The sequence below is a fragment of the Gekko japonicus genome, unplaced genomic scaffold (genome assembly GCF_001447785.1).
Source record: "Gekko japonicus isolate JY-2015 unplaced genomic scaffold, Gekko_japonicus_V1.1 scaffold4337, whole genome shotgun sequence".
Lineage (NCBI taxonomy): Eukaryota > Metazoa > Chordata > Lepidosauria > Squamata > Gekkonidae > Gekko > Gekko japonicus.
Window position 1 is genome coordinate 17,215 of NW_015169311.1, and position 13,248 is coordinate 30,462.

General features: G+C 49.6%; 1 protein-coding gene across 1 annotated transcript in view; it reads right to left on the bottom strand.

Annotated features, from left to right (window-relative positions):
- Positions 1-13,248, bottom strand: part of POLR3A (polymerase (RNA) III (DNA directed) polypeptide A, 155kDa) — a gene marked incomplete at its 3' end in the record, with an annotated part of 38,485 nt that overhangs the window by 13,885 nt on the left and 11,352 nt on the right. Inside the window, exons 8-10 of the mRNA XM_015416604.1 lie at positions 7,633-7,769; positions 4,814-4,917; positions 1,198-1,339 (exon numbers count right to left, since the gene is read on the bottom strand). Of these exons, the coding sequence (XP_015272090.1) occupies positions 1,198-1,339; positions 4,814-4,917; positions 7,633-7,769 (383 nt within the window). The remainder of the gene's footprint in view (positions 1-1,197; positions 1,340-4,813; positions 4,918-7,632; positions 7,770-13,248) is intronic.

The window sequence follows — 13,248 nt, forward strand, 5'->3', positions numbered from 1 at the left end:
CCCGCCCTCCCGCACCTCACTCGGGGGGATGGCGTCCCCCCGCGTCCCCCCCCAAAATGACCCCTGAATATATTACCAAGCGCTAAATTGTCACAGTTCTTTTTCCTTTTTTCATTGGTCTTATTACTGTGCCCATTCTTGTAACTATAACGGCGTTGGCACGCCACCTCTGTTTGTCTCTGGATGACCCCGGGCCAGCCCGATCTCGTCAGATCTCAGAAGCTAAGCGGGGTTGGCCCTGGCAAGTGCTTGGATGGGAGGCCACCAAGGACATCTAGGATTGCTATGTGGAGGCAGGCCATGGCCAACCACCTCTGACCGTCTCTTGCCTTGAAAATCCCATGACGGGCTGCCATCAGTCGGTTGTGACTTCACAGCACTTTCCGCTGCCACCATTGGGGATCCTGCTAGACTGAGCCTAGGGCCGCGGTGGCTCAGAGGTTAGGACGCTGAGCTGCAGACCGGAAGGTCTGTAGTTCGGCAGTTCGAGACCCGAGTGCCGCGTGACGGAGTGAGCTCCCGTCTCTGGCCCCGGCTCCTGCCAACCTAGCAGTTCGAAAGCAAGAAACTGCAAGTAGAGAAATAGGGACCGCTCCGGTGGGAAGGTAACAGCGTTCCGTGCGCCGTGGTGCTTAGTCATGCCGGCCACATGACCACGGAAACGTCTTCGGACAGCGCTGGCTCTTCGGCTTTGAAATGGAGATGAGCACCGCAACCCTAGAGTTGGACTCGACTGGCTTTTGAGCAAGGGAACCTTTACCTTTACCTTGGAGGAAACATGGGACTTTTGAGATGAGATGAGCCTTCGAAACATGGGACTGCCACACTGGACAAAAGAAACAAAGTCCCGTTTGAAGCTTATCAGCGCTCCCCCAGTCATTATTTTCCGCTTTCTCAGGCTCTCCTCCAAGACCTGCACAGAGGAAAAGCCCTACCTTGCCCTCGGAGGGCTGCAGTCAAAGGCGGCTATACTCACAATATGGGCCATGGAGGAAACGTGGGACTTTTGAGATGAGATGAGCCTTGGAGGAGACATGGGACTGCCACATTGGACAAAAGAAACAAAGTCCCGTTTGAAGCTTATCGGCGCTCCCCCAGTCGTTAGTTTCCGCTTTCTCAGTCTCTCCTCCAAGACCTGCACAGAGGACAAGCCCTACCTTGCCTCGGAGGGCTGCAGTCCAAGGCGGCTATACTCACAATATGGGCCATGATGCTCAGCTTGTGCAAAGAGGGCTGTCGGTTGAACAGGACGATGTCCCCGTCTATGAGATGCCGCTCGACGATGTCGCCGTACTTCAGCTCTTGGGCCATCTTTTCTCGGTTTCCATACTTCAGAAACCTGCAGCGAGGAGACAACAGATAGCGGGGTGCGGATCTCAGGGGCAACGCTCCCTCTGAGCTGTGGAGCCTTGAGAGCAAAAACTCTACTTTGTGAGCTGCTGGCATTAAAGCTGGGAGCGAGCGATTGGGCTACTCCATAAATTAAGTCTGCTCTGGAGCCCTCCTTCCTGAGCGAAGACAAAAAATGTGTGAGCCGGAGGCAATGTTCCCTCTAAGCTGTGGAGTCCTGGGAGCAAAAATTCTACTTTGTGAGCTACTGGCCTTAAAGTTCTGAGCAAGCCATTGGGCTGCTGCATGACTTAGTTTGCTCTGGGGCCCTACTTCCTGAGCTAAGGCAAAAATCTGTGAGCCAGAGGCTAAAAAACGGTGAGCTAGCTCACACCAACTCAGCTTAGAGGGAACACTGGCCGGAGGCTAAAAAACTGTGAGCTGGCTCACACTCATTCAGCTTAGAGGGAACACTGCTCAGGGGTGGCTTTCTCACTTTTCGTGAGCACCTTGCGTATTTGGAATGGCAGAGGCGATTCTGGGTGCCACCCGAGCATCGTCAGAGATTCTCTGACTGGATGTGGTTTCAGAAAGCAGTCTTGGTGGTCTACGGTAGAAAAACCAGATTTGAGTCCAGTCGGGCCTTTGAGACGAACAAGATACTTGGGGGCTTGAGCTTTCGTGAGCCAAAGTTCCCACTGTGCAGGGGGCTGGACTAGATGACTGCCACAGGAAGTGGTGCCACAGGAAGTGGTGGCGGCTACAAGCATGGACGGCTTCAAAAGGGAATTTGATAAGCATATGGAGCAGAGGTCCATCAGCGGCTATGAGCCACAAGGTATAGATAGGGGCTCTGGGGCAAGTGATGCTCTGTCATCTAGGTGCTTGGGTAGCCAAATTGCTCGCTCACAACTTTAATGCCAGTAGCTCACAAAGTAGAATTTTTGCGCATAAGACTCCACACCTTAGAGGGAACATTGCTTGGGGGGTTTGAGCGTTCGCGAGCCAAAGTTCCCACTGTGCAGGGGGCTGGACTAGATGACACTGGAGGTCCCTTTCCAACGCTATGATTCTACGCCCCGAAAATCTCGTTGGCCTCTCTGGAGCTGCAGACCTTGAAACTAGGCGACTGTATGACATCTTAGAGGAAAGCTTTTGGGAACCATTTTCTACAGGAAATACTTTCCGATGCTCCAGTCCGGCGAAAGGCCCGCAGGGACACATGAAGCGGCCTGATCCTGAATCAGATCTTTGCTCCATCAAGGTCAGTACTTCCTTCCCAGACTGCCAGCAGCTCCACAGGGTCTCAGGCTTCCATCTCCTATGATGACCCGACCCTTTTAACTGGAGACGCCGGGGACTGAACCTGCATGCCAAGCGGGAGCTCTTCCCCTAAGCCTTGCCCTCCACCACCACCCCCCGTACTCAGAGGCAGGCTTCACCCTGCAGGCTTCTCCCACAAAGAGGCGCCGCTTCCGTGGTGCATCGCCCCAATTCATACGGCGCCCCCTTTTAGAAAGCATTAATTATGTTAATTATGATTCTACGCCCCGAAAATCTCGTTGGCCTCTCTGGAGCTGCAGACCTTGAAACTAGACGACTGTGTGACATCTTAGGGGAAAGCTTTTGGGTGCCACTTTCTACAGGGAATACTTTTCGATGCCCCAGTCCGGCTAAAGGCCCGCAGGGACACATGAAGCGGCCTGATCCTGAATCAGATCTTTGCTCCATCAAGGTCAGTATTTCCTTCCCAGACTGCCAGCAGCTCCACAGGGTCTCAGGCTTCCATCTCCTATGATGACCCGACCCTTTTAACTGGAGACGCCGGGGACTGAACCTGCATGCCAAGCGGGAGCTCTTCCCCTAAGCCTTGCCCTCCACCACCACCCCCCGTACTCAGAGGCAGGCTTCACCCTGCAGGCTTCTCCCACAAAGAGGCGCCGCTTCCGTGGTGCATCGCCCCAATTCATACGGCGCCCCCTTTTAGAAAGCATTAATTATGTTAATATGGAGCTGCGGTGGCTCAAGGGGTTAAGACGCTGAACTGCAGGCTGTGGAAGGTGGGTAGTTCAGCAGTTCGAGACCCGGGTGTGCCGCAGGACGGAGTGAGCTCCCGTCTCTCGTTCCAGCTCCTGCCAACCCAGCAGTTCGAAAGCAAGACATTGCAAGTAGATAAATAGGGACCACTTTAGCGTTCCGTGCGCCTTGGCGTTTAGTCATGCCGGCCACATAACCACGGAAACGTCTTCGGACAGCGCTGGCTCTTCGGCTTTGAAACGGAGATGAGCACCACAACCCTAGAGTCGGACTCGACGGGCTTTTGAGCAAGGGGAACCTTTACCTTTACCTTTAATTATGTTAATGAGCTGTTTCTGAGAGAATGGCAGGAGAATGGCTTTTGTCTCACCCCCCCCAAACAGCCACGCAGCTGGGAATACAGATTTTGGAGAGGCTTCTTTGCACTAACCGCACGTTATGCCAGTTGGGGTGGACTGTCTGAAGCTGTGCACATCTCCAGGGCAAACATACTGGGAGAGAACTCAGTTCCAAGCTCCGTATGTCTCCACCCAGGGACACAAAGCTTGTGCCGACAGCACAGCAATGACATTTGGAAGGAGAGGGATTCCCCAACAGCTTTTAAATATTTCAGAATGAGAACCGAAAGGACAGGAAAGGAAAGCCTTATGAGGAAAGGCTGAAAGAGTTGCGTCTGTTTAACCTGGGAAAGAGAAGGCTTAGAGGGGACATGATTGCAGTCTTCAAGTATTTGAAGGGCTGCCGTGTAGAAGATGGAGCGGATCTATTCTCTCTTGCTCCGGATTGCAAGACTAGATCTAATGGGTGGAGATTACAAGGGAGTCGTTACCAGCTAAATATCAGGAGAAACTTCCTAACTGTAAGAGTGGTTGAGCAGTGGAACAGTCTGCCTCGGGAGGTGGTGGAGGCTCCTTCGCTGGACGTTTTCAAGCGGAGGCTGGACGGCCATCTTTTGGGTATGTTGTAGGGCTCTCTTTCGGCCATGCTCCTGCAGAGTGCAGGGGGTTAAACTAGATGACCTGCAAGGTCCCTTCCAACTCTAACATTCTATGATTCTATGATCTCCAAAAACCATAAGAACATAAGAGAAGCCACTGTTGGATCAGTCCAATGGCCCATCCAGTCCAACACACAGTGGCCAAAAATACCAGGGGCCATCAGGAGGTCCAGCAGTGGGCCCCCCACCCCAAGCACCAAGAATATAATGCATCACTTGTCCAAGACTGAGAGTTCCTATCTATACCTTGTGGCTAATAGCCACTGATGGACCTCTGCTCCATATGCTTATCTAATTCCCTCTTGAAGCCGTCCATGCTTGTAGCCGCCACCACCTCCTCCTGTGGCAGTGAATTCCACGTTTTAATCACTCTTTGGGTGAAGAAGTACTTCCTTTTGTCTGTTCTAACCCGACTGCTAGAAGGAGGCCATCACAAATGCCAGACTGTACCTTTTCATCTGGGTGTGCCTCTGTTGAATGAAGTTGGCTCCAGGATGGAGCTCTGGACCATTTCGAACCAGTTTCCTCATCAGTCCAATGTTCGCTTTGTTCACCTAAAATAGGAATACTCCAGTTAGAAGGGGGAAGAAACGAACAGCACTGCCAGTACCATAACTCGCTTCTTGTGCCGGACTGCCTTAAGGCTTTTGATCCTTAGTAAAGGTAAAGGTTTCCCTTGCTTGAAAGCTAGTTGAATCTGACTCTGGGGGTGGTGCTCATCTCTGTTTCCAAGCCAAAGAGCCAGCGCTGTCCGAAGACATTTCCGTGGTCATGTGGCCGGCATGACTAGACGCCGAGGCGCACGGAACGCTGTTGCCTTCCCACCGAAGTGGTACCTATTTATCTACTTGCAATTTCTTGCTTTCAAACCGCTAGGTTGGCAGGAGTTTTGATCCTTAGATGCACGAAAATTGTGTGCCTTATCTTACGCTGAACGGCACAGCGATAGCATGGTAAATGATAAAGAGTTGATTGGAATAATCTTTTCATTTTAAAGGGTCACTTGTTAACTCTTGCTCTTTGCAACACTTTTGATCCCCCAGGTAGCCAATGACGATCAAAAATCATGTTCACAGACAAAAAGGAATTCACCCAGCCTGCTGGCTGCTAAGTTAATTCTCAGCTTGCAGCAGGAAAAGGACTGGGGATGGAAATGAGTATAAGCTAGGGCGAATGTAATACACTAATTTCTGGAGAAATCTAAGGAACTGATCACAGTTCGGGCAAACTCTTATTGACAGGTCATTTTTACAAATAGGAGAATTCTACTGAATACATGTAACATATATAACAAAATGAAAAACTCTGTTAATAAAGATTTCAAAAATAGCATAACAAAACATACAGCAGCAATAATGTATTTCCCTTGTTTCAAGCTGTCTATTATGCAATGTGGAATTCAACAACTGTGTCTTCAAAGGATGTTACCATCCCCAGGAATGACTATTGAGGGAATCTTTGATATTTGTTCACTATCACACAGAGAACATAAAGCTTAAACCAGGAGCTAGCTAGAACTCTAAGCCGGCTGTTGTAGAGTCATAGAATCACAGTTGGAAGGGGTCATACAGACCATCTAGTCCAACCCCCTGCCCAATACAGGACCAGTCTAAAGCATCCCTGACAAATATTCGTCCATGCTCTTCTTGAAAGCTGTCATTGAAGGGGAGCTCACCACGTCTCTATGCAGCTGATTTCACCTTTGAACCACTCTGACCGTGAAAACGTTTTTCCTAATATCCAGCCGATACCTTTCTGCATGTAATTTAAACCCGTTGCTTCGGGTCCTCTCCTCTGCTACCAACTGGGACAGCTCCTTGCCCTCCTCCAAATGACAGCCTTTCAAATATTTAAAGAGAGCAGTCATGTCCCCCCTCAATCTCCTCTTCTCCAAACTAAACATTCCCAAGGCCCTTAGCCTTTCCTTGTGGGGCTCAGTCTCCAGACCCCTGATCATCTTCGTCGCTCTCTTCTGTACCCTCTCGATTTTGCCCACATCCTTTTGAAGTGAGGCCTCCAGAACTGCAGACAGGACTCCAGGTGCGGCCTGACCAAAGCAGTATACAGAGGGGCTAGGACCTTCTGCGATTTCGATGCTGTGGCCCTTTTAATACATCCCAAAACTGAGTTTGCCTTTTTTGCCACCGCATCACACTGACTGCTCATATTTGGTTTACAGTCCACCCTTACCCCAAGATCTCTTTCGCATACACTACTCCCCAGAAACGTATCCCCCATCCAGTATTTGTGCAGAAACGTATCCCCCATCCAGATGTAATACTGTGCTTTTATCTTTGTTGAATCACATCCTGTTTGCAACTGCCCACTTCTCCAAGGTATTCAGGTCTTGTTGAATTTTAACTGTCTTCCTGGGTGTTTGCTACTCCTCACAATTTGGTATCATCAGCAAATGTAATGAGCAGCCCTTCTTACCCCTTCATCCAGATCATTGATAAAAATATTGAAAAGTACCAGGCCACAATCCTGGACACCTCCCTCCAGTCCGATGAAACACCACTGACCACCACTCTTTGGGTGCGGTCCTCTAACCAGCTCCCTATCCACCGAACTGTCCTGTAGTCCAGCCCACCACAGTCTTCCAGTTTGCCCATCAGAATGTCATCGGGAGCCATATCAAAAGCTTTCCTGAAATCCAGGTAAATCACATCAACAGGGTTCCCACGATCCAGTCAGCTATGAGATGTCCCTGACATGCCAAGTCAGAGCAAGACCTGCATCTCTGACATCACCACATGCAGAAAGGTTCCCAGAGAGAGTGCATCACCCAAAAAGGCTCAGTATGTTGATGAGATTGTGCCACACGGGAAGGGACAGGTTTTAATTTCTCCACTTTGATCTTGAAAGTCCTACATGGCTTCGTACTGGGGTCTCTGAAGGACCGCCTTCTCCCCTACGTTCCCCGCCTGGGAATTGAGATCACCAGGGGAGGCCCTCCCGGCTGTCCCATCAAAGCAGCTCGACTGGTGGGTACACGAGACGGGGCCTTTTCAGTGGTAGCCCCCCAATCATGGAACAACCTCCCCAGAGAGATGCACCTGGCCCCCCCTTCACTCTCAGTCCTCAGGAGGCAGCTGAATGTGGTTTTACTTAGGACTGCATGTGATGAAACCGTGGTTTTACATTTCGTGATGTCAAATATTTTCATGTAAACTATTTTCTGTGTTTTATCGACATCGTAAGCCACTCTGAGTTCCAGAAGGAAGGCGGCTAATAAATGTTTGAAATAAATACGTAAGTAAATGACCAACCTTCTCAGGAAATGTTAATATTTTGGCAACGTGAACAGGTACGGCCACTTCGTCAATTCGCAGGTTTGGGTCGGGTGAAATCACCGTTCTGCCGGAGAAATCCACTCGCTTTCCGGACAAGTTTCCTCTGAACCGACCTTTAGAACACACACACACACAAAAAGTTAATAGAAGATAGCCAAATGAAAACTGGCTGACATTCCAAAGAATAGATCAAAGTTTTCCTCAATAACATAATACATAAAATACATAATAATAACAGTAATGATAACAACCACTACCAGAAGAAGCATAATCAGCGAGCATAAGGCTATTCCAAATGACAAGCCATGCGTGGCCTTGAAGCTTAGAATACAAAATTTGCCATAGGCCAGTAATATGGACTGACTGGCTCAGGAGCCTTTGGCACCGTTCCCCAATGTGGCGCCTGCCCCACGTTCCAAGAGGGCAAGGCCACCGCCCAGCAGGGCTTGCACCTTGAAACCAGCCCCCAGTGCAGGGACATGACAACATAAGAATGTAAGAGAAGCCAATATGGGATCAGGCCAACGGCCCATCCAGTCCAACACTCTGGGTCACACAGTGGACACAAATACTAGGTGATATCAGGAGGTCCAGCAGTGGGGCCAGGACACCAGATGCCCTCACACTATTGACCCCCCCAACACCAAAAATACAGAGCATCACTTGCCACCAATGGACCTCTGCTCCATGTGCTTATCTAATTCCCTCTTGAAGCCGTCAATGCTTGTAGCCGCCACCGCCTCCTGTGGCAGTGAATTCCATGTGTTAATCACTCTTTGGGTGAAGGACTTCCTTTTATCTGTTCTAATAACAACAGGTGAGCTGCGAAGCTCCCTGAACTGCGGTCCTTGTGCCACAGACGGAAGCAAATGGGCCGTCCTCTTCAGTCAACTTTGGTGTAGTGTAGAGCCAGTTTGGTGTAGTGGTTAAGAGTGGCAGACGATAATCTGGGAGAACCAGGTTTGATTCCCCACTCCTCCACGCGCAACTGCTGGGTGGCCTTCGGCCAGTCACAGTTCTCTTAGAGCTGTTCTCTCAAGAGCAGTTTTCGAGAGAGCTCTCTCAGCCCCACCGACCTCACAGGGTGTCTGTTGTGGGGAGGGGAAGGGAAAGGAGATTCTAAGCCACTTTGAGACTCAGCCTCTGCACTCTCATCCCAGCATCCACACAGCTGTCAGGAGGAGAGCAAGCCGGCCACAGAGAAGAAAGAGCAGAAACCACCACTACCACGGCAGCCATTACACCCTTTTGTCGTCCATGGCCAGCAGGCCCTCCCCTGGGTGTCTGATAAGCTCATCTCTCGCCCAGCCTGCTGAAGAAGGCAGAGAAGAACGCACTCCCTTCACTCCACATATCCAGGGCTATTTTTGGGCATGTGTGGCCTAACATGCAAAGGTGTTCCTGCTACAAAAAAAGCTCTGGGTTTTGACAACAAGGTAAACAGAATAAGAAGCAAAAGGGGTGTGTGGCTGGATGACCACACTTCTGGTAACATGGGGGTGTGGCCTAATATGCTAATGTGCTGTGCTGTCAAGGGTGTGGGCTAATAGGCTAATGCGTGTCTGCTATTAGGTGTGGCCTATTATGCTAATGAGTTCCTGCTGGGTTTTTTCTACAAAAAAAGCCCTGCACATATCCAAGGTTCAAGCAGTGAGACAATTCTCCATGTGCATAGCTATGTATCAGTCTATCCTATATTCAACATGGCCCCATCTGTGGATACTTAAATTTGGGGACTGGGACCATGAACGGACAAGTCAGGTCTTCCTGCAGGCCCGAGAAAAGCCCTAGAAGCAGCACCTGTAGCTTTAAAAAACGGAGATTCTCTGAGGAGCCATTGTGGGGGTCGCTAGGCAACCACAACAACGTTGCCAGGCTTCTAGTGTCTATCAGTAAAGGGCAAGGAGATGGAGCACGGCCCTTTCCAAGGATGTTTTGACCTCACAGGCCGCTTCCGCACCCCCATCAGGCTGCCCTGTAGGAAGGACTCCTGGCAGAAAACTAACAAGTGAATCAGCATAACTCGACAACAGCCACTGCACTCACTCTCATTGTCGCTTACCTCACAGGATTGTTGTGAGGATACAACAGAGAATGGGGGAGCAATCTAAGTTGCTCCGAGTCCCCATTGTGGAAAAGGGCAGGATATAAATTAACTAAATAAACAGTCACACTGAAGACTAGGAGACCAGCAAAGGTTGGTGGGTAGGAAGGAGAGGGAAGCAGGGAAAGGTGAGGAGATGTGGCCAGATCTGTGGATATTTAAATCTAGAGAGTGGCACTGTGAACAGGAAAGACAGATCTTTCTATGAACCCAAAAATTGCCCTGGGTTTAAAATCTTTTTAAAAAATAATAATAAAAGGGGGGGTTAACCATTAATAACAGAAGCAGCACCTGTAGCTTTAAGAAATGAATGTTCTCAGTGGCTGTTGCTAGGCAACCATACAGTATTGTTAGGCTTTAAGCCTTGATTTCTGTCAGTAAAAGGCAAGGAGAGGGGGCAGGGCCCTTTCCAAGGCTCTTCCGGCCTTTGAGGGAATGCAGTTTGCACAAGGCCTGGCAGTGACCGCTTGCTACCGTGAAACTTGCATGACTTACCCAGGCCCCCCGGCTTGCTCCTGTTCAACAGCAGCCACCCCACGAGAGCCAGTTCAGTGCAGCGATTAGCATTTCACACTAGGATCTGGAAGACCCAGGTTCAAATCACCACTCTGCCATGGACGCTCACTGGATGACCTTGGGCCAGTTACACATTCCCAGACTAACCTACGTCACAGAGCTGTTGTGAGGATAAAATGACATAAGCTGCCTTCTCCACACAGTGTTTGATGATTTGTTCTAAAACTTTTCCAGGTATAGATGTCAAACTGTTACATATTGATGGCACATTGTCCCTGACAAGGCACTTCTATTTGCACTCTTCGGACCTAAACTGGAAGGTACATATTATTTCCAGATATATTTGTGGCCCCAAATAGAAACCTTTTGGTGTGTCATTCAATTCCATATTGGAACACTTCAATTTTGGTCCCATTTTATTTATTGTTAATTGCCTTACATGTGTTACAGGGACCCTCTTGCTTGGTGTGTTTTGTACTGTTTGACCTCTGAAGAAGGCTCATGAGCCGAAACGCGTCAGGTCATATACACTGTCCTTTTTTGTGTATTTGCAACTTTGAACATTTTATGAGGCTTTATTTGGGCCCCTACAAGGTTTTTATATGTCTTTGAAATAAACACTCTTTTGTATACTTACTTATGTTTTTAACTTTTGGCCTTCAATAAGTTTTCTAAACTTCCTTTGGAGGTTTACAGATGTCAAGCTGGCAGGTCGGTAGTTACCCGGCTCCTCCTTTCCCCCCTTCTTGAAGATGAGGACAACATTTTGCCTGCCACCAATCTTCTGGCACCTCACCTGTTCTCCAGGAATTCTCAAAAATAATGGACCGAGGCGCAGAAATTACATCCACGAGTTCTTTTAGTACCCTTGGATGCAGTTCATCTGGCCCCGAGGACTTAGTTTCATCTAAAGAAACCAGGTGTTTATGTACTACCCCGATGCTGGTCCTAGGCTGCAACCCCCTTCCCCCATCAGGTGCTTTTTGCCATGTTGAGCACCCTCACAGGAGAAGACTGAGGGAAAGACTGTCAGTGCCTGGATGAGCAAGCGGGCGGACGCTTGGCCACTGGCCGTGTTCGCTCAATGGCAAGAAGCTAGCAAGCTCCCATGAATGGTTTCGCACAGGGGTCTCCAATGTGGTGCCCGCGAGTGCCATGGCACTTAGAATCACAGAGTTGGAAGGGGACCTCCAGGGTCATCTAGTCCAACACCCTGGTGCCCACCAAGCGTTTCCGGAAAGTGGTCGGGGACAGGTAGGACTTTTGCCCAGCAAGACTTCTGACTGGCTGTGGCAGTTTTTTAAAAAAATGTTGCTTTGGCAGCAGCTGCCGCCACAACTCAAGGATCTTCTCTGAAGTTGTGACTGAAGTTGAGCTGTGGCAGATTTTTAAAAACATTGCTTCGGGAAGCAGCTGCCACCACAGCGTGAAGATCTTCGCTGTGTGACCGTGAAGTGAAGCTGTGGCAATCATTTTGTAGCTGACCCCGCTTCCTGTCGCAGCCGCTTTATGGCTGCGCCCAGCACGGCATGTCAGAATTCCAAACTGCTGAAGCCGAAGCCACGGTCTCATGTGGCCCAGGTTAAGACGTTCGAGACCAGTGGCGCCAGCCGGAAACCTCTGTAGGAGGATAAATAATGCGTGCTCTGTTTTAATCTATGTTGTTTTAAATGGCCGTAATTGTTTATATCTATATTTTACATGTTTTGACATTTTTGATATGTTCGGATATTGTGTTGTGATCCGCCCTGAGCCCGCTTGCGGGGAGGACAGAATATAAGACACACAGCGGCCAAAAATACCAGGTGCCATCAGGAGGTCCAGCAGTGGGGCCGGGACACTAGAAGCCCTCCCACTGTTGCCCTGAATCTGAATAGTAAATAGTGAATCTATTCACTAAATAGTGAATAGTGATAAACAAGGCTTTTTTTGTAGAAAAAGCCCAGCAGGAACTCATTAGCATAATAGGCCACACCCAACAGCAGAAACTCATTAGCCTATTAAGTCACACCCTGACAGCACAGCTCATTGGTGTATCAGGCCACACCCCATGCCTTCCCTTGGCTTGCCTGGGCAAGCCAACCCTTGGAGGGGAGGGGAAGCGGTTTAAACTGCCTTCCCTTGGCTTGCCCGGGCACCCCACAGCTGCAGGGAGCCTGGGCAAGCCGGCCCTTGGACAGGCTGGGGAAGGCATGGGGAGGCATTTAAATGCCTCCCTGATCCTTCTAGGGACCCCCCTGGCCCGCCCGCCTCAGAGTTGCCGGATAAATCAATATACTCCAATATACCATCAATATACTCCAATATAACATCTTTACCTTCACCTCCAGCCTTTTCCCCCGGCCTACCATCGTCGTCCCTAGCCTGTGCCCGCCGCATAAGTGAGCAAACTGAGCTGGTATGAAAGTTATCGGGATCATACGGTCACCTAAGCCATATTAGAAATAATGCTTGCTCTTGTTTTATCTGATAATGTTCCAGTGTTTTAACTGTGTTTTAATTGACTGTTATTTATATTATATGTTTATATAGGTTTTAACTGCATTTTGATGAAATGCTGCGTAAGCCGCCCTGAGCCCGCCTTCGCGGGGAGGGCGGGGTATAAACTGAATCAATCAGCCAATCAATAAAAGCTGGGGGGGGGGCTGGTTTAGCACAAGTGTCCCATTCATAAACTGAGTTCCCTCTAAGCTGAGTTAGTGTGAGCTTGCAGTGGGCCTGCAGTGAGGCTTGCTTTCCCGGCTGCCTACTCCGCGCTGCTTCAGGAGTTTCAGTTCAGATGCAGGACAGCGATCCAAGCAGCCAACCGATAAATGACAGCCCCCAAACAAACCTATTCGAGCAAACAAACAAAAAAACCCAGTCTGCTCCCAACTGTGAAGCTGCTACCGCAGGTGCAAATGTCTTAGGGCTATGCTTGGGGCAGAGGCCATTCTTCCGAGGAACAGCACACGCCTGCACGCCGGAGGTCT